Source organism: Macadamia integrifolia, unplaced genomic scaffold, assembly GCF_013358625.1.
Source record: "Macadamia integrifolia cultivar HAES 741 unplaced genomic scaffold, SCU_Mint_v3 scaffold2067, whole genome shotgun sequence".
Classification (NCBI taxonomy): domain Eukaryota; kingdom Viridiplantae; phylum Streptophyta; class Magnoliopsida; order Proteales; family Proteaceae; genus Macadamia; species Macadamia integrifolia.
Window position 1 is genome coordinate 72,622 of NW_024868491.1, and position 26,280 is coordinate 98,901.

Here is a 26,280-nt window from a genome sequence, read left to right on the forward strand (position 1 = left end):
CTCCCTGGGCTCCATTCCAGTTAAGTACCTTGGTCTTCCCCTCATCTCCTCCAGGTTCTCCTCTCATCACTACTCCCCCTTGGTTGACAACTTGCGCAAGAAGCTTTAGCTGTGGAAAGGCAAACTACTCTCTTATGCAGGCTGTCTAACCCTCATCTGTTTTGTGCTTCAATCCCTGTACATCTACTTGTCCGGGGTGTATTCTCTTCCTTCTGTCACAATCAAGACCATTGAAAGCATCTTCTGCTCCTTCCTCTGGAAAGGAACAGAATCCTCCATATTTCTTCATCCTATCAACTGGAGCAAGGTCTGTCTCCCCAAAGCTGAAGGAGGCCTTGGTATTAGGGGGATAAAAGATGTCAATTCTGTTGGGATCCTCAAGCTCATTTGGAGAATAGCTTCCAAGCAGAAGAGCATCTGGGTTGACTGGATCCACTCCTACCTCCTCAAGCACCATTCCATCTGGACTTCTCCTATTCCTCAGGACTGCTATTGGACATGGAGGAAAATCCTCTCTCAGTCCCTTAGCCCTTAATGCCATCTCCTTCTCCATAGGTAATGGTCAAACCACCTCCTTATGGATGGATCCTTGGCACCCGGCTGGTATCCTTGCCTCCTTGGTGTCCCCTCGGACCATCTACTCCTCTGGCATCTCCAAATCCGCTACTATCTCTTATATTATGTCCCCCCTTGGCTGGTCCCCCCCCCTCACTCAGCTCCTCCCCTGAGACCTCTGGTCCTCCCTTCCTCCTCTCCCTCCTGGCCACCGAGGTAGAGATGATAAATGCACCTAGATTCACTCATCCAATGGGATTTTCTCATCTACCTCGGCTTGGTCCTTCATTCGATCCTCTGGTCCTTTGGTTCCTTGGCGTAACCTTGTTTGGTTAAAAGGCCACATTCCCCGCCACTCCCTTACTCTTTGGAGATGCTTCTCCAATTGCCTTCCTACCCAAGCCTTTCTCATCCACCGCCAAATCCCTGTCTCCCCTTCCTACTGCCTTTGTCCCCATGACTCTGAAGACATCCCCCACCTCTTCTTCTCTTGCCCCTCTCCAGCTCCATCTGGAATCTGGTTCTCTAAATGCTGGCCTTCCTTGAGAACTATTCTTCCTTTTGATAAAGAATGGATTTAGATTGACATGACCTTCTCTGGATCCTATATCTGTGACATTATTGGAAAATTAGCCTTCTCTGCTGGTACCAACGATTTCTGAATGGAGAGAAACATCCGTAGATGCGTCCAAATCCCGCTCTCTTGATAAGATTTGGAAAGCCATCTCCTTTGATGTAACCTCCAAAATCCAATCCCTTCCCCTCAAGCCTGTTCCCAGTTCCCCCAAGAACAGACATATCATTGCCTCTTGGAACCTCCAAGTTGACACCATTTCCCATGCCTAGCCCCCCCTTGTATCCTCCTTTCTTATTGCTTCCTCCCTTTTGGGTTGTTGGTTTGCTTTTGGCTGATCCAGTTTTAGATCTGTTGGTTGTATTTTGTTCTTTGTTTTTCCTTGTTTGCTAGCCTGATCTAGCTCCCCCCTTTTATATTCTCTCCCTCTTGGTAATGAATTTATTTATTCATCCAAAAAAAAAAAGTAGAAATGCCAAATACATGTAATATCCCGAACCTCTCTCTCACCACTTCGGTATCATTTCAGTTAAAATGTTCTCCATGCATTTATGAGAATAAATTTTCTTTAATTCTTCTAAGACAGGCAATTTTGATCAAGTGTACGAACCATTAGGTGCACCTCCCAACTCTACCAGATGTGCATCGGCCAATGACAGTGGTAGAATGTCCTTCCCAACAATTTAATATTATAGAGAAGCTAATTAAGAAACTTGACCTGGAAAAAAAAAAAAAAAAACCCAAAGAAGCCCAAGTTTCCCATGGACACGTATCAATCTTGAGCTTGTTGATGCTCATTGGAGGCAGGGGAGTAAAGCCCCATTATCTTTGAGGTGCAGTGGAAACAAGGCAATTATCGACCCTTTCTTCCACTAACTATAAAGAATGGCGTGGAGGCGGCAGAGGCCAAAGGTCATCCCATGGAGATTACATAGATAGATCCTAGAGGACACTCACTAGAAGATATCAACTGCTTCTCTAGGGATGATATTACAGTGCTTCGTCGGCTCATGTCTCAACTTGATAGCCCATCTACCTTACATGATGCCGCAGCTTCCGCTATGCGTGTCTCCACATTCGCTCCTTCCACAACTCCATCGTGAGCTATTAACTCTAGTGCCATTGACCACATGACTGGTACGTCCCATTATTATGATTTTTACTCCATTTGTTCTGGTAAGGATAAGGTTCTAATGGTTGATGGTACCCTATCCTCTGTTTCTGGTAAAGGTAGTATTCCCATTATCTCTTCTATTTCACTTAATTCCACAGAAGAGGCTTTGGATTCCTTAGGGATCCCAAATAGAAAGAGTTGAGATCTAAGGAGATTGATGCGGAGACGAGAAAGGGATTCAAAAATATTGAATGAGGAAATGATGGTTTGAATAGAGCCCATTTGCTTTAGGAAAGGAACAATAGAAGATGGATCTCTACATCTTATACTTTGAAGCAAATGCGAGAGGCTATCACTTTTGATTGAGGAACAAAGTCCTTCACAACTGTGTTGCTTATCCAAACATAAGCTCCCACACTTTTCTCTCACCCTCTCTAGTTTTTTCCTCATTTCTGTCTCTTTGATTTTGTCCCCCTCCCCCCTCTTTTATTGTATCCTCTGTTTGTCCTTTCGTTTGTTTCTTCTCCCCCCTCTTTTTCTTGTATCCCCAGCTTCCTTCCTTTTGTTTCTTCCACCCCCCTTTCTTGTTTCCCTTACTTCGTTGTTTTTATTTCTTCCCCCTGGGTCTTGGGTTTGTCTAGTCTGCTCTTAGGGCTTGGTCCTGTCCCTCTCCTAGTGGGATTGCTTCCTTTGGTTAGGGTGCTTTCCCTTATTTAGCAAATCGGGCTTTGTCAGTTGTATTTATAGTCCCTTTTCCTTTTCCTGTCTTTAATATATTTTCCATTCACCCCAAAAACACAGTAATGGGCCTAATCTGGCTCATGATAGTGGACCAAAACCTGGGCTCGATGGGCTAGTTAACTGGTTGACTGAGTTGAGCTCAATGGGGCTGGCTGTACTTTCTTCCTCTTCCTAATTACATTAGAAAGCTAGGGAATGTGCATAAGGAACCAAAAGTAGTGGTTAAGGAGAAGCCAAGACAATAAAATACTAGAGCAGGCAGTAGTTGATATGAGGCAAAGCTCGTTTTGGACCTATATATGCATTATGAATCCACATAGACCTTAACAAAAAGCTGGCATCTTTGTGTATGTATATTATTGTTGTAATAGTGGGTTTTATGGGTTTTAGGAAAAGTGTCAGTTATCAAACGGACCCTAAGGGGTTTAATGGTCTTTGTAATTCTCTAGAACCTTCTCTCCATTGTTATAAATAAAGAGGGCTGGTGTCATATTAGACACAAGTCATTACCTCATTCAACATGGTATCAGAGCCTTAGCATCTGAAACCCTAAGGGCTCTCCCTCTTCTCCATCTCTTTGCCTCTTTCTCATTTCTCTCTCTCTCTCTCTCTCTCTCTCTCTCCCAGTGCCTCCTTCATCTGCGCCTCCCTCCATCTCTCTTCATCTGCTTCTCTCTTGTGGTGGGAGCTTCTTAAACCACCAAGAGGGTTTCTAGCCTCCACCCATCCTTCCCCTGGACTCTCAAACTCTCTTCTACAATGATTTGAGAGGCCCAAAACCTTTTTTTTATCACTTTTTCAGGGCTCTCCCTGAGAACGTTTTTTAATTGCTGGGATGCATTTTCCCTGCTCGATGCTCCAATCGTCTTAATGTTTGTTGCGATTGGTGCCTTTTAGCCTTGTGGTGGTAGGTACCAGCCACTTTTTCATTTGAGGACTGTTCTAGAGCTATCCCCAAAATTGTTTTCTCAGGGTTTTACCCTTTGTCGATTTTTGGGTTTTGTAGCTTTTTCTGGTTATTTTGATGCTTTCTCTATCTCCGGCTAGTATCTCTTCTATTTGCACAGCCCCATTGAGTAGTAACCATGTCTACTCACCACATCTTCTTCTACTGGCGGAGACACCGCGGCTCTTCCTACCTTTCCTCCTTGTGCTATCAAGCTTGATGGCACAAACTACCTTATGTGGTTACGCTCGGTCTGCATCTCCATCAAGTCCCGTGGCTATTACAGGTACCTCACTGGAACCATGAAGCTTCCAACCACCGGTATTGAGATTGACAAGTGGGAGTGTGCCAACTCTCTGGTTATGGCCTTCCTTGTCAACTCCATATTGCCATAAATTTCGCGTCGCTATCTCCTCCTTGACTCCGCTGCGAAGATCTGGAAGTCTGTCCAAGATATCTATTCTTAGGCAAGGAATGATGCTCAGGTCTTTGAGCTTTGCCCTAAGGTTCATGTCTGAGGCAGAGAGGGCTCACTCTGTCACAGTACTACTATGAGTTGCGGTCACTATGGACTGAGTTGGATTTTTATGAGTATACTCCTTCCACCACTGAAGATGACACCAAGTTTCAAAAGCGAGAGGACAAAATCAGGGTCTATGACTTTCTGGCAAGTTTAAATGTGGAGGTCGATCAGTTGCGGTCCCAGGTTTTGTCGTGACCCCTTTCCTACCTTGGATCAAGCCTATGCTATGATCCAACTTGAGGGCAGTCAACGTACCACTATGCTTCCACAGCAAGCTGCCACTCCTACTGAGAGATCTGCACTTGTTTCTGGCACTCAGTCCCTTAGTGCAGCCCCACAGTCTGGTGGTTCCTCTACTAAAACTCTAGTGAAGTGCGATTACTATGGGAAGGAGTGTCACACCAAGGAGCATTGCTAGAAGCTTCATGGTCGTCTTGCTGATACATCTGGAAAAGGGTGAGGGAAGGGTCATGCTGGTACTTCTGGGTAGGCCAACCATACTGAGAGCCCTGACTCTAACTTTACTTTTAGCTCCTTAGCAGCCTCGCTATCATTTGACGAGCTTACTGCGCTCCGACGCCTCTTGACACGTCCAGACTTTCCTGCACCTGCCACTGCGAGCTCTGCTCATTCCACCCCTTTTGAGTTAGGCACCTGCCACTGGAGCTCTGCTCATTCCACCCCTTCTGAGTCAGGTATCTCCTTTTGTGGCCATACTATGTTTGTCCCTTCTACCCCTTGGATTATAGATTCTGGGGATTCTAATCATATAACAGGCTGCTTGTCTCTTTTTTCACAGTACACTACTTGTTCTGGTAACGGTAAGGTCAAATGGGCTAATGGGACTTATTTCACTATTTTGGGGAAGGGCTTTGTTGGCTGTACCCCCTCTTTATCTCTTTCTACTGTATTGCATGTTCCTTCTTTTCCCACTAACCTTTTGTCCATTAGTAGCCTTACTTCCAGTCTTAATTGCAAAGTCACATTTTTCCCATCTCATTGTGTTTTTCAGGATCTGGTGATAGAGGCAACGATTGGCTCTGATAGGGTAGGTAGTGGTCTGTATCTGCTTGATGATGACTCGGCGTTGGTCTCTGGTCAGGCTCTTCAGACATCTTCTACGTCACCTCCCATCTCTGAGTTACTGTAGTGGCATCGTCAGTTGGGATATCCACCTTTGGGAACTTTGGCTAGAGTTTTTCCTTCCTTTAAAAATTATAATTTGAGTCAGTTTTTTTGTGAGGCATGTGTTTTGGCCAAACAAACTCGAATCACTTATTCTGTTTCTAGAAATAAAAGTGCCACTCCTTTTTCATTGATACATTTTGATATTTGGGGACCATCCCGCTATGTGTCTGTCAATGGTTATCGGTGGTTTGTCTCTTTTATTGATTGTCATTCTCGGACTACTTGGATTTATATGATGCCAGGTGGTAAGGCAACACAAGCCACCATCTCTAGTGAACAATTCTAGCAGGTTGGGAAGAAGGTCCTTCTTATATTTGGGCCAATGGTAACTGACTTGAGGTTGGTAGACTCGGAGAGAAAGCCTACCTTGCCTTATGTATGTGCTGCAATGCAAAAAATGAAGGAGAAGGTGAGAGCATCCATTCCTAGGGCTGCAAAGTAGTATATAAAAATTATTGAGGAGAGATGGGAGAAACATTTGATGTATCCACTGCATAAAGCTGGTGAGTTTTTTAACTTAACTATAGTCCAAGCTAAAGTTACTTACATTGAATGACAAGTTGTTTATTCCTCCACCTCCCTTTGGCTAGACCCCTGGCACCCCGCTGGCATTTTCACCAATCTCATCTCCCCAAGACTCATTTAGTCTTCTGGCCTCCGCAGAATTGCCCTAGTCTCATCCATTCTCTCCTCCACTGGCTGGTCCCCTCCCTGTTCCCCCCTCCTATGGATGATCTGTGGTCGGCCCTTCCTCCCATCCCCCTTGGGTATCGACGAAGAGATGATAAAGTCATCTGGAAGCCCTCTCCAACGGGCTCCTTCACTTTGGCCTTTGCCTGGGAATTTATTCGCACCAAATCTCCTACCGTCCCTTGGCACAATGTAGTATGGTTCAAAGGCCACATCCCTCGCCACAGCTTCACCACCTGGCGTGCCCTCACCGACTGCCTCCCCACCCAATCTTTTCTTATCCACAGACACATTCAGGTCTCTCCTTCCTGCTACCTTTGTTGGAACAATCCAGAAGATGTTAACCACCTCTTCTTTTCTTGCCCCTTCTCCGCCTCAATCTGGAAGAAGGCCCTCAAATCTATTTGGCCCAACCTGAGACCCACTTTGCCCTTCACCAGGGAATGGATATGGATTGATATGATTTTTGGCGACACTACCTTGTGTGACACTATAAGGAAGCTCACATTTGCAACAACTATCAACCACATTTGGATGAAGCGAAACTTTAGAAGATGGAGTTCCAACTGTTGTTCCTTTGAAAGGATTTGGAAAGCCATCTACTTTGAGGTAAGTTCCAAACTTGGCATTCTTAGGCACAGACCTGTCAGAGACACCCTAAGGAATAGGCATGTTGTTGTCTCCTGGAATCTTCCACCCTCCACTATATTCCATCTATTCCCCTCCCCCATTGATTGTCTCCCAGTAGTTGGGTTTTCAGGCCCTTGATGTATTTTGTTGTTCCCACTTTGGTATTGCCACCCCCCGTTTTCCCTTTTGTTTTCCTTTTTTCCCTTGTACATTCTCTCTTGGTAATGAATTATTTATTCATCTAAAAAAAAAATGACAAGTTGTTTATGGAATTTGTTGCATATTATCTCAATCCGAAGTTTCACTACAAGTGCAATCTAGGAATGGATGATATATTGTTAGAAGCAGTGGAGCTTGTGGTGGCAAAGTTGATCCCTAACCATGATCTACAGACATTATGCAACATTGAGGTGGGTTAATGTTTGAAATATGTAGTCTCCTAAGTCTTAAGAATTGCTCTTTTGTGTACTAACTTGTATTCATGTTTGAAATATGTATAAATAAAGGAATTCAGAGATGCTGCTGGGAGTTTTGGCTATATAACGGCAGTGGTTGGAAGACAGCGTACTGACCTTGGTGAATGCTGGGTCCCCTATGGGAAATATGCTCTCCCAAACTTGTTCTGCATCAGGATGTGAGTGTAATTGGAGTACATTCTCACTAATCCACACCAAGAGGCCAGAACCGATTAGGTCACAAAAATCTGCAGCAATTGGTGTTTGAGTATTACAATATGAGATTGAAGATGCAGCATATACGTCAAGATATGGAGGGTAACACTGAACCTAGGGGTGTCAACGGTCCGGGTTGGTGCGGTTTCGGTCCGGTTCCACCGGTTTCGGTGTGACTTTGGAACTGACCGAAACTGACCCATTAAGGATTTATCGGTTTCGGTCTGGTGTCGGCTTCGGTGCGGTTTGGGTTCGGGTTGGTACCGGTTTGGATTTATCAGGTTCATTTCGGTTTGGATCGATTTTTAAAACCGGTATGGAGCCATTGGGAAACAACCAAATGCTGAACTGCTGAACTTCGGTTTCTTAAATCGATTTGTAACCGGGTTGGTTTTGGTTTTTGGTCTAGTTTGGATTTGACTTTCCATACAAATGTATACAAAACTATGCAAATTTTGATTTTTTTAATGAATTTTGGAGTGTTTCGGTTTCTTACCGGTTTGGTTTCGGTTTCGGTTTCGGTCCGGGTTTTGAGACGGTTTCGGTTTGGTTTCGGGTTCATCCGGTTTTCGGTGTGGTTCGGTTTGGTTTTGGGGTTGCAATACTCGAAACCGAACCGAACCAATAAGGCTTCGGTTCGGTTCGATCCGTGTTGTTATCGGTTCGGTCCGGCCGGTTTTACCGGTTTGGTTTAGGAATTGACACCCCTAACTGAACCAATTAAAATTGCTCATGCCTTCCAAAAAGACTCAAATGAGGAGGATTGCCTATACCAATGGGTGAGGGATCGAGGTGAGCCACTTATGGATCAAGCTGGGGGTAAGCCTGACCCTGTGGTAGCTAGTCAGATGGGTACTGATTGGATGGTTACATGCCTCAAGAGGGCCGTGCACTTTCACACATACCTAAGCCTTTCGAGTCTTAAGCTATCAGGTTGATGTGTAGCCTATAAATGTTTGGTCATGTTCTAGTGATGATGATGATGGTGGTGAAGGACCTGCTGGTGGTGCTAGTAGTGGACCCCATGGTGATAGTGATAATGATGGTGATGGTGATGGCAATGGTGATGATGATGATGATGATGGTAGTGAATGGGGATGGGGATGGATGGTGGAAATGATGGTGGTGATGGTAGTGAATGCGCGAGAGGTACCATTACACTGAACTGGAGCCAAAGTCAGTGTGATTAATAGGAGAGGCTGAGTACACTCTCATGCCACACATGACATGTACCATGGCGCACGTGCCCCCACACCCTATAAGAGAGGCTCACATCGCCGATTCATACCTGGTGGAGAGAAGCACGATAGCATGGACTACATGGACATCTCTATTATGAGCTTGACTGACACCCTAGGAGGCTTTAGTATGGAGGGTGGTATTAATGGGCATCAGTTGCATGCACCGTCCGCTATAGCACGGGGACCACAACTTCAAATTATAGTCATTATAATCAGTTTGGACACCCACAGGCCAACTCTTCCCATCTGCCTCTGAGTATGAGGATCAGTCACGCTCCAAAATTGGGTCAAGTTTTGTGGATAGCATCTTTGGGATTCCATCCCCCAGCTATACATACCGATGTAGCTTTCAGTGCATTAGGCACGATCCAGTAGTGGTGGATCTCAATCCAGTTCATTTAGTTTCAGATATATCTACCTAATGATAGGCTATCTCTAGTATGTTGTTGATGATTTTTATAGGGCTGTTGTGGCAGACTTTGAGTATTACTTCCAGCATACTATAACATTGCTAGCCTCTGTGATTCAATAAGAGCAAAGCATGCTTCGACATCAGCATCAACAGTATAGTGATTATGATGATATGGCCCGACACTAATTTCAGTACTAAGAGTCTAGGTCTCTAGGATGGAGTCTAATATATTTAAATGTGTTATGTAATATCACTAATATGTACTATACGACCTTATGTTGTTATGTGGCTTATCTCATTTCAAATTTTCAATGTATGTGAATGTGACTCATCAGTCATCAATAGTAATTAGAAATGATGTCTTTTATATTCTTATGATTATGTTGTGTCATGTGTTGATGTGGAATGTGGAATAGAGCATACCATATTAGGGATAGTCACTAACCTCCGGAGTTCTAACTCCTTATTGGTTTTGATGATAACAAACAAATGTAATCTCTAATGAGTATTTACCAAGTACTATGTGAAAGAAAGAACCTCAACATGACATGGACCACAAAGTAAGGTGCTGGACCTCAAGATATCTGATTTGGAGTCATGAAGATCTCCTGAGAATCATGAAAAAGCTTAAAGCGTCAAGAATTGAAAGATGTCAAGAGAGCAAGACAAAGAGAAGATACGGGAAGGTATGTACAAAAGAAGTAAAGATTGAAGACCCGTGTGTAGAATCTTGTGTAGAATAAGTTGTAATAACACACACTGCACGCACTACACTGCATAAGACACATGTATGATATAATTTTGACTCTAGGTGGTGCTCATTCATAATGCCCTAAGACCCTGAGTGTGTTGGCAATGCCAAAATAAAACCTTTTGCTGAGATAACAGCAAGGCTCCTACTTAAGGGTATTTTAGTCATACTAAATGACTGATTTTATAGTCAAGCTCAACCGAAAAAATGTAGGCCATTCAATTATGGAACCGACACAACTTGAATCAAGTCAATTGGACTTCATATGAGAAAGCTATGATTGCTTGAATAAACAGTCTGTTAGGCTAGAAGACAGAACCCTACCGGTAACTACCGGTAGGAACCGATTTTCCCGGTAGAGATCTGTGATCAGAGAATTCATCAGACCTAGACTAATAGAGATGAACCGGTAACAATCAGACCCTACCAGTAACTACTGGATGCCTTCTGGTAAGGTCCTCGACTAGCCAAATGCCTACCAGATGGTCTGAGGCTGTCCAACGGCTATGATTTTTTAATTCCAACATATCTATTTCACCCAACGGCCACATGATCCGGTAACTTACCGGAAGAGGAAAAATATATCCGTTATGCCATATTTCTTTCCCAAATCTAATTATCGTCCTACCTAGTTTAGGATTAATAATTACTCATATAAATATCCCACTTATAGCTTATCAAATTAACAATTAATCAAGCATTGAATATCATTATCAAAAGCTAAAAAGAGGCGAAAGGATTAAGCCATTGAGTTCTACCATTGTGATCATTCCCAACTGAAGAACTCAAGTCAGCTTACAAGTCTTCCATTACTTTCTACATCAATTGGGAAGACAACTAAGGTGCATGCTCATATCATTATTGCATATTCATATCACGCACTGCACGAGGTAACTCGAATCTTTTATTCCACTTTATCTTTGCATTTACACTTGTCTAGACTGTACTTAGGCTAGTGTGGGATTCTCTTATCCGGAAAAGACTGTAAATGTCTCTCTCTACCTGTAAACGAGATTGTAAAGGTCGCTCACTACCATGAAAGAGATTTGTAAAGGTTTTTTAACTCCCTACCTATTGTACTGAAAGGGAAGAACTAGTGGAATACCTTATAAGTGAAACTTTGAAGGGAATGGACTAAACTCAGGTTGAGTTGAACCACTATAAAATCCTTGTATCGTGTGATTGTGAGTAGTTTTGCATTCCGCATTACCTTTTGCAATCAACTACCTAGGGAACTTAATCAAAGAATTTTTTGAATCTACTAGTATAACCTATTCAACCCCCCTCTAGGTTATATCATACCAGCCTACGGTCCAAAGAGTCAGAGACTACTTACATAGGATACAATGTCAAAGTACCATTTTAGGTTTGATTTAAAAAAAAAAAAAATGATGTTTTCATTGTGTTTAGAAGGCCTAAAATAGGGTAAATGCCAAATTTCAGGGGCTACAGAGGCCATATGGCCACCGAGACCAACCACCGAGTCGACCGGGGAAAAAATATATAATCTCAGTGAGATCTTGTCCCAGATCTTGCTTTTTTGGGATAGTGACATGGGGGGCAAGAGCAAGATCATAATCTGTCCCAAGGTCAACTTCAATTTTCAACATGTATGTTCTACTGTCAATCTATGATGCATTTTATAGTACATCATATTCAATGTTTACCAAAACTTCCCATAATTCATTCAAGTTTATGTACTAATAATTACTGCAATCAGTTTACAAATGCACAAGAGCAACCAAGACGCCTTCGTATAAACCTAAATGCAGAAAATTTTCTCATGAAGGATCAGAATATCATATGCAAATTCTATATAAACTAATAACATTGAGGATGAAATTTGGTGACATATATATGCAACAGAATAAAATTATGACACACATGAAACTAAAACATAGGATAATACCAATCGTAAATGTTTGCCCCAATACCATGCGCCCTCCTTCATTGTTTCCTACAAGGAATAAATGCTAGATAAAGTTGAACTAAAAATTAACAAAATAAAATAAAATAAATCGTTAAAAAGAAAGGAACTTATTATAGTCTAGCACCTATGAACATTTTTGTGATGCAAACTATACAGAAAACACAAGACCAAGGGATGGTGTACTCTGCCAATGGTATACGCTAAGGTGTTTCCACCAACCTCGAGAAGAGTTGAATCGCTTGTTCTGTTATGTCCCTTGGTTGTTCTGTCTTCGCATTAGAATCCTGGGTTGAAATGACTTTCCTTTCAAAGTTTGCTATGGGGTAAGTTTCCAGTCATCTGATGGTAGGCAATGAGATTCTCAATGAAATTACCAAGTTCGCTAATATACGTAAAGATGCACAACTGCATTTTCATGATATTGAGCACTAGACTTGAGCATCAGATTAGTGTCTCTTGGGATTATGTCTTGTTCTACAGCAGTCAAATTAGGTTCTAAAAACTAACATTAACATTGGAATTTCTAGGGAACCCTATAGTGTCAGTTGGAAGACAAATAAATCTCTCACGATTGAAACACAAAAGACATGTCTCTTTTATGTTCCGTAGTTTGACGTGCATATGAGAAATTAAGGAATGAGGGTTCATTGTATAATGTCACTTTTGCTGTAAAAGATCAAAGAGGGACAAAAGTAGTATTAATACAAATAAGGGGAAAAAAGAGAGTAAAAGGAATACACAGATTTCAAAAGTTACGAAAACATGCTAACTAATGAAATTTAAAACAAAATTGAAATTGAAATTAGGGACAATATTTAAAGGAAATACGTCATAATTAGAACAGATAAAATTCAAAACAGAGGATATACATCTTAAGGTATCAACTATTGCGATTATAAAAATATTTTGATTTACTATATAAGGCACATAGACTTCCCCCCTCCGGGCATTTAATGAGCGGAGTGTCACAACCTGCCGAACAAAGGCCCATGGGGCTAAGCTTACAGCCTATATAGACTTCTTTTTTTTTTTCTTTTTTTGGATGAATAATAAATGTATGACGAAAAGGAAAAAAAAAGGGGGGGGGGAGGGAGGAGGAGAAGCCCCTAAATAGGGGAGGCGGGAGAAAAGTAGAGGGGAGACCCCTTGATGTAGATAAGTCACTTGGGCTTATTTTATTGCAAATAAGCCTTGGGTTGTGTTATATATGTGTTGGGCCTTTAATCCCATGAGTTTTATTTGAAATGGACCAACTTTAATGGGCCTAAAATATGGGTAGAAGGTAGAAAAACGGGATTTAATTCATTAGTTTAATTAGTCATTATTTAATTCAATAGGGCCATTAGTCATTATTTAATTCAATAAAGGCCCATTAGGCTATTGGTTGGTTGTAAAGTCCTATATGGACTATTAGTTAGTTAGTACTGCTCCATGTTGGAGTCATAAAGTCAAGCCCTAGTCCTAATTTGAATTCCTAGTTGTAATAGGAGTGTCTAGTCCTATTAGAAAACTAGCTCCTAGTTGTAGTAGGAGTGTCTAGTCCTATTGGGAAACTAGCTCCTAGTAGTAGTTTGATTGCTATTCTGCCCTCTATAAATAAAGGAGCCTATGTACTCATAATGGCAGATTTGAATAAAGAAAATTGCAGTTACTATGTTAAAACAACTGAGATAGTTGTGGGTGAGAAGCCCTGGCCGATACAGCCACTCCTCCCCCAATTTCCCTTGTTTTTTCTTTGTTTAATCTTTCTATTTTCATTCTTAATTGCTGCTGTTTATGTTTACTGTTGCTGTGAGTATTAAGGAAGTTATGTTTACTGTTGCTGTGAGTATTAAGGAAGTTCAGATCTGTCCAAGCATTAAAAACCAGAATCGATCAGCCAAAGAGTTCTTGTTCTTAAAGCCAATCGACCCTCATTGTTGCCCAAGTCTGAGATCTAGTATGCAGATCCTTTTGGGGACTGGTTCTACACTTTTAGAAGATCAATCGATCTTCTCTTGAAGACCATCTGAAGTCGATCAGCTGCTGTTCTGAAGAATCTTAAAGTTTTCTCTCTCCTAGGTCAGAAAATCAAGAAAGCTTGTAACTTCACAACCAGCTGTCAGAATCCTGTCAACTTTGGGGGTTTTTGTACCCTCCCTAGGGACCATCTACGCCCAAGAGTGCAACTCAATCGGACTCTTACAGACCTGGCCACACCTCGCTCTCTCCAGCTCTATAGTAAGTCTTTCTCTCTCCTATCGGGTTGGGTTTTTGGTTGATTTTGCTCTTGTATGGGTATTTTATCATTGGGGGTGGTCTTATTTCTTTGTTTCCTGCTCCTATTTGTATTGTTTGGGGTTATAAACTGCTGGGGTAGTTTCTTGTAATCTACTCTTGCATTACCCTTGGACACAACAATGAGCCTATTCCTTGGGGAATCACACACAGACTAGACCTGAGCGGGAGAAACAAGAAGTTTGGAGGAAACATTAAAATAGATGGCCTTCCAAATCGAACCAAAAGATCTGGAGTTGGATGTCCATCTACGAAGATTTTGCTGCATCCAAATATGACTAATGGTAGCAACAAACGATAATTTCCCAGATAAGTCATAGACAGATCTATCGGCAGAAGTCATATCCATCCAGATTCATTCCCTGGAGAGCAGGAGAGGACGTCTTCTATCAGGCTACCAAAAGGAGAGAACACGTTTCCAAATAGTGGAGGAGAAAGGACAATCAAAGAAGAGATGATTGCAGTCTTTAATATCATTCCAACATAGATAGTAGGCGGGGGAGACCTAGATATGGCATTGAATGAAGAAGGCTTGGGTGTGGAGACAGTTGGAGATGGCTCTCTAGGAAGTAAAAGCATGGCGAGGGATGTGGCTAGGAAACCAGACAAGCTAACAGAAGGGCCTCTAGAGTGGATTATATCCCAAGCCAAGGGGGTGAGGCCAGAGACTCGACCAGGGGAAGCAACAGAAGGGAGAGGCGGAAGGGAGGGCCAGAGGAAAGAGAGGAGGAGGACTAAGCACCATTATGGATGATGGAGGCAACTAGGGCATCTCTGACCGACGTGGTGGAATAAATAGATCTAAAACCAATTACCTCAATGAGGAGCCCCACAGGGTGCCAATTGTCCAACCAGAGGAGGGTGGAGGAGCCTTCACCAATGGAGGAGGAAATGGCATGCAAGGCGGTGGTCCTACAATTGAGGAGTTGGAGCCAAACCCAAGAGGAATTAGGGGTTAGGGGAGAAAGTCCAAAAGGAATATCTTTTGAGTGAGTAGTAAACCCAAGAGACCTAGATGCTGTCATGCTTAGAAACAAGCTTCCAGATAAGCTTGAGGAGACTAAAAGTATTGGTACCTTTGATTTTGCGAATCCCTAAGCTACCTTCACAGAGAGACAAGAAGATGGAGGCCCATTGAATGGGGTGGAGGAAGCGGGGAGCGTCAATTCCTTTCCAAAGGAAGGAAAGGATTTAATCATCTAGAAGATAGACTTAGGAAGCTGGAAGGCACCAATCCAGGATATGTCGCAAGATTGAAGAACAGACTTGAAGACCGTGAGACGACCTGCAAAGGATAGTAGCTTGCCTTTCCAGAGCAGGTGCTTCTTGCTGAGGTCAAGCATGGGCGTGCAGCGATGGACAGATAATCTAGTAGTGATAAGAGGGAGGCCGAGATATTTGATAGGAAGGAGCCAAGGGAGAAGCCCATTAAACAGAAGAGAGAGGCTTTGGTAGAATTAAAGACACCAGCCAAGAAGAGGCGAGATTTGAGGAGGTTGACTCTAAGACCATAAAGGGATTCAAAAAGGTGAAGGGAGGGCATAATAGAGCAGACAGAGGTGCAATCAACCTTAGAGAAAATCATTAGATCATCTACAAAAGCAAGATAGGTCAAATAGAGAGCTTTACACTTAGGAATGGGAGAGATGAGACGATGATCAGTGGATGATTGAATAGATCTGGAAAGGACTTCAAGAGTGACGGGGGAGAGGGAGAAGGGGATGAAGCCAGCCAGACCACCATTAACAAGGACATAGAAGTGAGGGAAGGAGAAAAAGAATGGATCCAGTTAACAAAGACAGAGGGGGAAGCCCAACTCAATGAGGGTCTTAATGATGAAATCCCATGGACTTAGTTCATTGGACTAAGTAAAAATTTGTTTCTAGAACTTTCTACCGAATTGTAGGAAGTCTAGATAGTTAAAGAAAAGTCCTTTGTCTAGACCCTTTTACCATTGTGTGGGGGGAGTCTAAGAGATTTTTAGAGAAACACCTTGAAGCAAGGAAGGATCTAGAGGTTGCTTGTACATAGCTAAGAGAATATAAGAATTGTAGAGATCTCCATTGAGGTGGGAAGTTTCTAATCTCCTTGGCTAGAACATTCCTAACCATTGGATGGAGGACAAGTGTAAGCATCCTATGCATTCTTTGAGATCTTGGTTGCCTATAAATAGGAGTGGCCTCATTTAGCCAAGGCACCAAGCAAGTGAGCCCTCAAGCCTTGTACTCAAGGCTCTAGTGCAATACAACTTCCGTTCTCTCTGTAAGTGTTCTCAAGTTCTCTTCCCAAGTCCTTTAAGGAGTAAAAGGCTGACTTAGCGTTAGTAGGAGAGCTAAGTGCTGGAGTGGTTGCTTAGAAATGTCTAAGGTTGTGACAAGAGGCATGTGCTTTGTGTGCCTCCACTTTTTAAGTGTGACATTTCAAGGTTAAGCCTAGAGATCTCTCCCTAAAGTGAGACTCAAGGAATAGGCTTCTCAGACATTTTACAACATTATTATACAATTTAATTTAACAAGAAATAAATAAATCATTAAGATAAAAGAATTAATTAAAAAAAAAAATTATATATAGTACATACAAGGGTTCTTATTACTAAACATAGATTTATCCAACACTCAACCTTGATTGTTATACACATGCTTTGATATTCTAGTTACCTGGACTGCAGAGAATAATAATCTTTTTACAACACAAAATGTAATCCCATCAAACTCAATTATGTGCACTGGCAGGTAGGACGTTTATTTGGTTTACTACACTCAGATGATTATTTCTAATATGATTACAATTTACAAGATTTTAAGTGTGCTCTTCTCTTTGATTCCATTCACGAAATGTTAATGCATCTTTCCAAGGTCCATATTATCTGTAACATTTGGTGTTACATTAAATTCACATGTTTCTAACATTTCTGAATCTTCTTCCCTAAAAGCAATAGCTAAAAATGCCTTCAGTTAAAAAATAACATATATAAAGAAGATAACTATTATAATATCTAATAATATCATATCAATCAGAAATTAAGAACAAGATGTAAAATGTGCTACCATTTGGGAGTACAATACTTACTAAAGTGGAGAATAACTGGATCGGCATGAAAAACTCGTCCCACCCCATGGCCAACAAATTGTCGGACAACACCATAACGATATTTGTCTGCATGATCACTTCAAGAAACACCAATTGTGAGGATGCTGATTGGAATTTTTTTTTTTGGCCCATTTTGTGATTCTCTCATAAGTCATAATTATGGTTTGGCAGATGTGACAATTATGCAAAAGAGGTGTTACTTTGGTGGGATTAGAATTTGTACAAAAGGAAATATGCTGTACATAAGAAAATATGCCAAGCTATATATCAAAGGATAAATGAAGATATTCTCAAGCCACTCAATTCAAAATGACTAGAAACAAATGACCTTGAACTCCTTCAGGATAAAACTCCAGAAAGAAAAAAACTGAAAACCATGTAGGATTATAAACTCACCAATTTGATCTTGGTCTTCAAAGATCCTAAAACTCCATTATCCATTCCTACCTAAGGCACCAATGTGCTGCAAAAGAATACTTACAAAATATCCATTCCCTGCTAACTGGATAATTCCAACAGTTGCCATAGTTGTGAAGGCGTTGCGGCGACGCCATGACATTCAAGTAGTTTTGTAGTGGTCAAGGCAAATGTTGCCTCACTGTAAGGCCCTGGCCTGGCTAGTCTGGCACTTGGTTTGACACTTATTTATGCCAAATATACAACAACAACAACAACAACAACAAAGCCTTATCCCAACTATCATTAAGTTAATGATTTTATATTTGTCATTTCATTTACTTAAGATATTATTCATAAATAAGGCACCTCTTATTTGAATTCCATAATATTAGTTTAAAAAATAAGTTCCAAAAAGATAAAAAGTCAACCCCCCAATTTGAGAACAAGAACTGGATTTTTGGTTGTGGGAGAGATTTTCAACTTTCAAATGCCAGGGTTTTTCCCTAAATCTGAAAATTCCATAACTCTTAAATAATCTTTTGTTTTGATGTCCACAAATTTATCTACACTTAAGCGATTTTTAACAGCATTCGTGCACTTTAAAATAAGTTTGACCGGAGCATAATTTTATCAATACAACTCGGATTTAAGCAGTCAGGTATTTGTTGGAAAGCTGGCTTTGTGCTCTACCTAATACAAAATGTCTAATGTAAAAACAAAATCATTTGACTAGTCAAACTTATTATAGAACAAGAACATTTCTCTAAATGTTATTTTTGATGACTTTATGTGGCTTACTGTTGATTTTTTATGGCTTTGTGTGGCTTAATGTTGATTTTTGATGACTTGAGGTGGCTTGATGTTGATTTTTGATGACTTGAGGTGACTAATGTTGATTTTTTATGGTATAGGGTATATGTAGCATACTAAATAGTGTTAGAAAAGAGGATAAACTAAAAGGTAGCACATGTCTGCCTTGGTCACCCAGGCGAGCATGGTTGTCATGGCGTCCCTAGGCGGCGATTTGGCGTCCTAACGTTTTTCAAAGGGAAAATCGGTTGTGCGATTTGGTGTAGTCTTATTAATCGACCACCAATGGTCTTATGGCGTCGCCAAATCGTCACCTAGGACGATTTAGTACGATTTTAATGTAGATCGGTCGCCATTAGCTCTCTTTTTTTTTAAGTTACATTTGTAAATTATTAATATTGATTCTCTTTTTAACATTCTTATTGGCAAGTGTAATCCAAATCTATATTGTATTGCTACATGGGAATAAATTAACATCCTAAATCCCTAATAGCTGAAACCCTCAATTCGATCCCTCACAAGTCACAAATCGTGACTTCTTCAACAGTTCAACCCTAATACTTTCAGTTGCAAGAGGTGAGGAGGTCTCCGACAACAAGGCTCCGACAAGGCGACAACCTCAGCCTCCGGCGGTTGCTGCTCCGGCAAAGAAAGGTATGTATTCAGTGCTCTTCTTCTAATCTTCTTCTTCCTCTTCCTCTGTTTTTTTCGATTCTTCTTCTCCTCTTTTTTTTTCCCCGATTCTACTCTTTTTTTTTTCCCATCATTTTTTCCGATTCCTATTCCTTCCTCTGTTTATGACTACCAAAGCAATTATGGGCACACCACCAACCAATGCTGAGAACTTCAGACTACAATTAAAGACTTGATAAAAAAAAGGCCCAATGAACATATAAACAACCAAGGCTAGGGGGAAACTTCGTCTCTCGGATAAAGCAAGGGATGTAGCTCAAATGAAAATTACTACTTACCAGGCTGCCCAATTTTACAACTCAAGGGTGAAATAATGATTGTTCCAACTTGGCAACCTGGTTCTCTAAAGAGCAGAAGTTTTAGATCCAATGAACGTGGGAAAGTTAGCGCCAAACCAGGAAGGCCCATACAAAGTTACAAGATAATCGGACCAGTGACATATCATTTGGAAACTCCGGAGGGCAAAGAGATAGAGTGAGCCTAGAACTCAGAAACCCCTAAGGAAGTTCTATCAATAAAGATCTCCTCCTGTAAAAAAGTTCCAATTTAACATGGTTACAAATTGATTTACAAGTTTTCTTTATTTCAATAAAGATCCTCCTCCATTTGTATGTCTTTTTTGACCAGTGATCAATGAAATTACGAGCAATGCTCTTGCCTCCATGTCTATCTAGTCTACTTCATCATAGCAGCTTAATACATGTGTATACTAACCCAAGGATTCTTGTACCTTCGACAAGGGCAATGACCAGACGCCGACCAGAGCGAAGCTCTATAGGGGTGAACGTAAAGGGCAATGCCCTAGACCTCGACCATAGCGAAGCACTAAGGGCAAGGCCCTACACGAAACGCCACGGGAACAACCTTAAACACCACGAGTGCAAACACCAAAGGCAAGGGCCATAATGCCATGTGAGAATGCGTAGGCACATTCCAAAATGCTAAAGTGCCATGCAAGTGACTACATCAACTACGTCCCCGATCACAAAACTACGACTACAAGTTCAAGCCATAACCATGAGTGAGATCTATAGCCTCACGGTTAGTGCTTAAGTCCTACCTGGTCCGCTCGGCCTCACACGACCTGCTCGGCCCTACCTAGTTAACTCAACCCCATATGATCCAATCCAATCTCATAAAGGCCAGTAGACTACCCCAAGATTTGAGCTACGATATTAAGTGCAAGATAAGCATGTTGAGTTAAGAATCAAAACTTTCATTTATCACAAAATCTTTACATGAGGGATTAAAAAAGAGAGAAAAATTACAAGAACTACTTAGAAGATGAGTCCTTCGGAGGAGATGCCTTGGCAGGAGAGTCTTAGAAGGAGGTTTGGCTGCAACTAAAAAAGGAGGCGGAAGAGTCTTAAAAGAAGGTTGGCCGTGACAGTTCCTTTCCCAACATTGACCAGCAGAACCTCATAAGGAGCCGCCAGCTGATCCAGAACCTCCTCCTCAGCCTTTGCCACTTCCTCTTTTGCTATAGCCAATGGTGTCTGAGGCTCCGTATCCTTGTCATCATTCGGAGTATCAGTAGGAGAAGGCATAGGGCTAGTTAATTGAAGATTATCAAGTCTAAGTTCCTTGCCTTTATCCCACTCCCTGGCTAAGGTGCTGAATTGAAATCAAGGTCGACCTTCACCTTGTCTTAGATAGATATTCTGCCGCCATCTTCAATTGTGTGTTCAGCTCATCCCAACTTTTGCGGAAAGTTTCACCTTAATGTTCAGAGTGTCGATCTGATTCTCCGCCATAAGGAGCTTGAATTTTTCGGCATCCTCTCCGAGCTTGTACGCCGTACCCCTCATCTCAAGGCTGGTCTTCTCAAGATCCTTAAAAAGTAACAGAGAGGGTGTTATAATCAATAGCTTTAGACTTAGCTTCTTATCAGACTTCACCTTCGCAACCACCAATTTCTTCTTTCTCCTCAGATTTATCGAGCTGCTTCTTCAACCTCTTGCTCAGCCCACGGTAATGCTCCAAGCGAATGAGTCTCACTGAGGGCCTAAGAAAGAGGAAACCCAAAACCGTAAGGAGGGTCATACGGAGATATTTAATTTACTATTTTAACCATCAAAAACTCACCCCACCCAACTATTAATTTAGCATAACCAACAAAAACTCACCCCAACCAACTAGGTATAAACCATTTGGACAAAGGTATCAAACTTCACGTTGGAGAGAAGTGTTCGGTATTTAGGCATGGCCCCCCTCGATCACCACTACTCGGCCCACCGTTGGGTCATTAAAGATAGACTGCTCGCATGTGGCCCCATAGTAAGGGAGGTGCTTTCTCGAAGATGGGACAACTTCTTTCCCTTTCTTCCCCACCCTTGGATCTAGTGGACCATTGTCCTGGCAGAGGACATTTGAGACCCAACCTTGGGGTCAGTGGTAGCAGGATGAGCATAATTATAAAAAATGGAGGTGCCGTAAAAGCTTGGCTCCTGTAAGAACCATCTCCAGCCCCTGCTGTGGCCCCTGTTGCAGCATGTTTCTTCCTCGAATCCGTGCTTCCCTCGAACTTGAGCTTCTGCTCACGCAAGGGCTGATTGTCGATAGAATTCTCCAAATCCTTCCACTGACGATCGGACACCCTCTGGTTGTCCTTACAGGTTCCAGAAGTAATGGGCTCTTTCCCTTTCTTCCCCTTGGAGTAACCTGTGGTCCCTATCACCTTGAGAAGGTAACTTTGGCCGAGAGGCACCACAAGAAAAAGAGTAAGCAAACAATACACTATGAAAAGAAGAGTAGATAAGGATCTAGATAACAAGGTTTACCAGGACTAAGACCATAATGGGCCAAAACCTGGTTGTCCGCAACTTCGGAGGAACAAAATAATCCAATGGGCCTTTAGATCACCTTTAAGGTTAGTCTTCAACACCCAAAGCACGATCAACTACCGTCCCTTTGTCGTGTTTACCACAGATTAGACAATTGGGCTTAGAATCCTCAGAAAGAAGAATCTATTCTTCCACCCATGAATCGAGGTTGGCATGAAGTCTAGGATTAGGTACTTCCTATCCTGACATTTGAAATAAAACCACCCAGGAACATTAGGGTGGCCAGCCAAGATGAAGATGTTCACAAACAACTTCAAGGTTGGTTCCCTCTCCAACTTATAGCACCTAACTAAGAAACCTGGTATGCACCTCCAAGAATTAGGAAGGAGCTAAGCAGGGATGACTCCATAGTATTGGAGTACCCTACATAGGAAGCCATGAATGGGGAAGCGGAGGCCGACTATAAAAGAATATTCACAAAAACATGCTTCCACCTCCGACCACCATTCACTCTCTCTCTCCGTCATCAGGAACCCTCAATTCCATGGACTCGGGGATGTGGTAGTCTCTCCTAAATTTGTCTAACTCCATGCAGATAGTTATAGAGGCCACTTGATCCACACTTAGCCTAGCGGTGGGATCAGTCTTGGTGGTGAGCCCAAGTTGGAACTTGGCCCTTCCCGACACCGCCCATTTCTTAGTAAAGCGATTACGAACCGGAGACCTTATATTTGTAGAGGCGTTAGAGCAGAATTTCCAGCAATAGGATTGAAATCCCCACCAGAGGCAGTTGAAGTAGTTGAGGTTGAAGAAGGCATTTCGTAAGAAGAAAAAGAAACTTTACAAGTTTTACAAGAGAAAGAAGGGAAGACTTATTGATTTTGAAGGTGAGGAATGTTCCAGGTATTGGAAACAAAATTTAGTGTCAGATTCACGAACGAGGTGAGACACAACAGAAGGATTCAGCAAAAGGGGTCGCAACGGACTTACAAGACGACACGATTGGAAAGAAACTCGATAGAGATGAAAGTTACCCACCAAGAGTAGGAGAAGAGGATGGTGGATCTCCTTAATACTTATATCAGAGAAGAAACACAAGAGCAGATAATTTGAACCATAGAAGGTCAGGTGGCAATGAGTGAGATAGAGTGACTCATCGATCCTCCAAATGACAACCCGTGCCCCAAGGTGGCGACACGTGCATGCCTCTTAAACCATGGAAATAAGATCACCCCCAAGTACAACTAGTGATTCCTACAATTGAGGGGGTTAATGATATCCGTCTGCCACCATGACATGACAACCCACGTCTCGTGGCACAACTAGCTAGCAATGACATCAGCTAGCATTAAATGAGCTCCAAACCTCCGGGAAAGCTTCCAATTTGAAAGATTATCACCAACAACTTGGGAAAGTCCGAGCAAGAACATTGGGGGGAGACCACAAACGTTGGGCAACCACACTGGCGGGGGCACCCACGAAGATCGACAAACAACTGACATGCCTAAGGGACAAGCCAAGAACATCTCTTTAGTATACTCCTTTGGCCTCCGATCAGAATGCAAGGGAGTGCGAAGCATCTGATATACCAAATAACACCAACCAATAGGGAAGGGACACGTGTATCACGTGTATCAACCACAGATTGGCTGTTTACCATATCACGCTTGGTCATCAATGCCAAACAGAACTAGCTGCCCTTATCCTCTAGCATCTGGTCGTCTCCACCAACTTAACTAGGGAACATCATCCCCACTAACTACTTGTCATGCCTACGATGCTCATCCCCATTGACCATTTGTCCTCCAGACTCCCCCACTCGCGATAGATTAGATGTTACTAGAACCATTTATGAACCTAATCATAAGTTCCTAACCCACCGATGGTCGGGTTGGCAGTTATGAGATCTAAAGGTAACCGTGGTTAGGTTAATCGTTACAAGATCATCCAATAGAGTTTGGGTCCACGTCAGAAGGGAAAGTGACTATTCCTCCAATAGCCATGAGCACCGACCAGTATATAAGGGAGATAGCTAAATCGGAGGTAATGGCAACTAAAACACTCTGAACTCTACCTTATTCTTTCTTCTTCTTCTTCCATTCAACACCATTACAGACTTAGGCATCGGAGCCTCCATACCGGAGCACCCCTCCGGTCTTAGTTTTCTTATTCGTTGATTGCAGGACCACACTGAGGGGTAATATGCAGCAACGGTTCCCCATTTTTTTTTTTCCCCCTTATCTTAAAGCAATAGAAACATGGTCTAATTTCGCAGGAGAGAAAACAAGTATCCAACATGGAATGACCAGGTGGAAGGTTTTATAACCACACAATAAATAATACAAAATTTGGGCAGGGGTGAAAGACCCAAATAAACCAAGTTTTCTTGCATTCCACTATAGGAGTGATATCTAACCACTAAGATGGATGTCACCAGTAAAATAATTTGCAGAGTACCCATTATACTTGCATGCGATATTCTTTAGGGAACAAGATTTTTCTCTTCTTCTCTGTTCAACTCCAGAACTCCATAATCTGTTACATGCTTCTGAGCATAGGTTGTCCTTCCTTAAGAGAGACAACCCTAGGTCCTTGCTTCCTAGTTCCTAACTGTTCTGAAAATTATGGGATTGATATTGTTCACTTTAGATACACATGTCATTGTAGTAGGGGAAATAGCAAGCACAGATAACCATATTCTTCTCCAAATAACAGAATCGAATAAATTGATGAATCTCACAATTCCAAACAAACAGAAAAAGAGAACAGAATCAAAGCAATTGCCTTACTGTATTGTTTTGCCAATTTTCTTAAACTCCACTCCTGGTTCACAAACTGCTATGGCCATATGCAGACATTCCTTTGTTACCTAGAGGTCAGACAGAAAGAATCATTTTTTGTCCTTTCAAAATATGGATAATGAATCACAGGTAAGTCATGATGAACTTAAACAGCTGAATCGTCACTAAACAGTTATTATGTTTAGATGGGGAAGAATTTTTTTTCTTTCTGATGGCTCCAAAAAGATTTGATCAAAGGCCAGCTATGCTTTGCAAGGCCACAAAGTCAAGAGATTATACAAAATGTCAACCGTCTGGAAATTACACAAAATACAAACTCTAGTCTCTTCTAATGTTAGATATTACAGGTCAGGAAACTCTCTACTGGTAGAAGCCCAAGGAAAACTCTTCTCTTATGAAGAAAAATTAAACCTTCATCTAGTGAAGAGATGAAAATCAGAACACCAGAAAATGAAAAGACAATAAAATTTTTAAAATAAGATCTTATGAGATAGGTAATGATCTTGTATGTCTATCTGATGAAGCAGCAAGCCACCAGCAGACCAGGGATATCGGTTGGGTCAAACTGGACCAAGAAAGGACAAACAGGCTCAACTTTAAGACCATGGCCAATGGAAAAAGCATTTTTAGGTTTCTATTGTAAAGGGCCATTGCATAAGCCAAAGTATGGGGGTTTTGAGTCCTATACGAGATTAGGTGTGAGTTTCTAATTTCTATTTTCGGTTTTCTAGAAGATTTAGGTTAGATTGGGCCTAGTTACTAATTTGGATTAGTTTCTGTTTTGTTAAAGAACACTATTGAATCTGGTTAAGAGATTCAAGAATATTTGTTGGGTCAGAGTTCTTTGAGCTGTGTTTAGCCATAGCTCTGTCTAATACCAAATAATGGATATCTAACCACCTAACGCTCAGGGACTAGAAACCCAAATAGAATCTAGAACCACAAGTAAAGAAGAATAGTTCAGACTGGAGAAAACCAGATATCAGAAACAAGAATAATTTGATTTGCTCCAAACCTTGGTCGATGGTCTAGTAAGATAAGGATCAACACAGCCAATTTTGATTCATATACAATGGCTAGATCTTAATTACAATGAAGTTTCAGAAATAGCAAGTTATAAAATAGAAAAAAAATCCACGGCTTCGGAGCTCTCCCTCCTTCTTGCTCAAGAGGAAAGCTTTCTCCATCAGAAAGTCTGCATCAAATGGCTGGATCTTGGAGATTCTAACACTGCTTACTTTCACAGGTCCCTCAACGCTAGAAATAATGTGAACTCCATCCCCAAGCTCATCTCCTCCTCTGGCATCTCCACAACCCGGAGGACATCAAAGCTAAAGCAGTTTCCCACTTCCAGGGTATTTTCCTTCCTTCCCCTTCGGTGTCCCCGCCCCCCATTCCTCACTTTCTTCTCAATAAATTTGTCCCAGATGACCTTCTCCCTAGCCTTCAATCTATTCCTTT

The 26,280-nt window shown here is 41.8% G+C and overlaps 1 protein-coding gene across 3 annotated transcripts in view; it reads right to left on the reverse strand.

The window, feature by feature from the left end:
• The window catches only part of LOC122065612 (methionine aminopeptidase 1D, chloroplastic/mitochondrial-like), a 31,944-nt gene extending 7,029 nt beyond the window's left edge, over positions 1-24,915 (reverse strand). Inside the window, exons 1-4 of one of the 3 annotated variants that reach the window (XM_042629433.1) lie at positions 24,808-24,915; positions 17,313-17,410; positions 11,946-11,993; positions 9,790-9,893 (exon numbers count right to left, since the gene is read on the reverse strand). In XM_042629433.1, coding sequence (XP_042485367.1) covers positions 9,805-9,893; positions 11,946-11,993; positions 17,313-17,410; positions 24,808-24,866 — 294 coding nt within the window. In that variant the 5' untranslated portion in view covers positions 24,867-24,915 and the 3' untranslated portion in view covers positions 9,790-9,804. Of the gene's footprint in view, positions 1-9,789; positions 9,894-11,945; positions 12,010-17,312; positions 17,411-24,807 lie in introns of those variants that run through there. The other 2 variants (XM_042629432.1, XM_042629431.1) reach the window with 2 other exon arrangements.
• Positions 24,916-26,280: the final 1,365 nt, after the last annotated feature.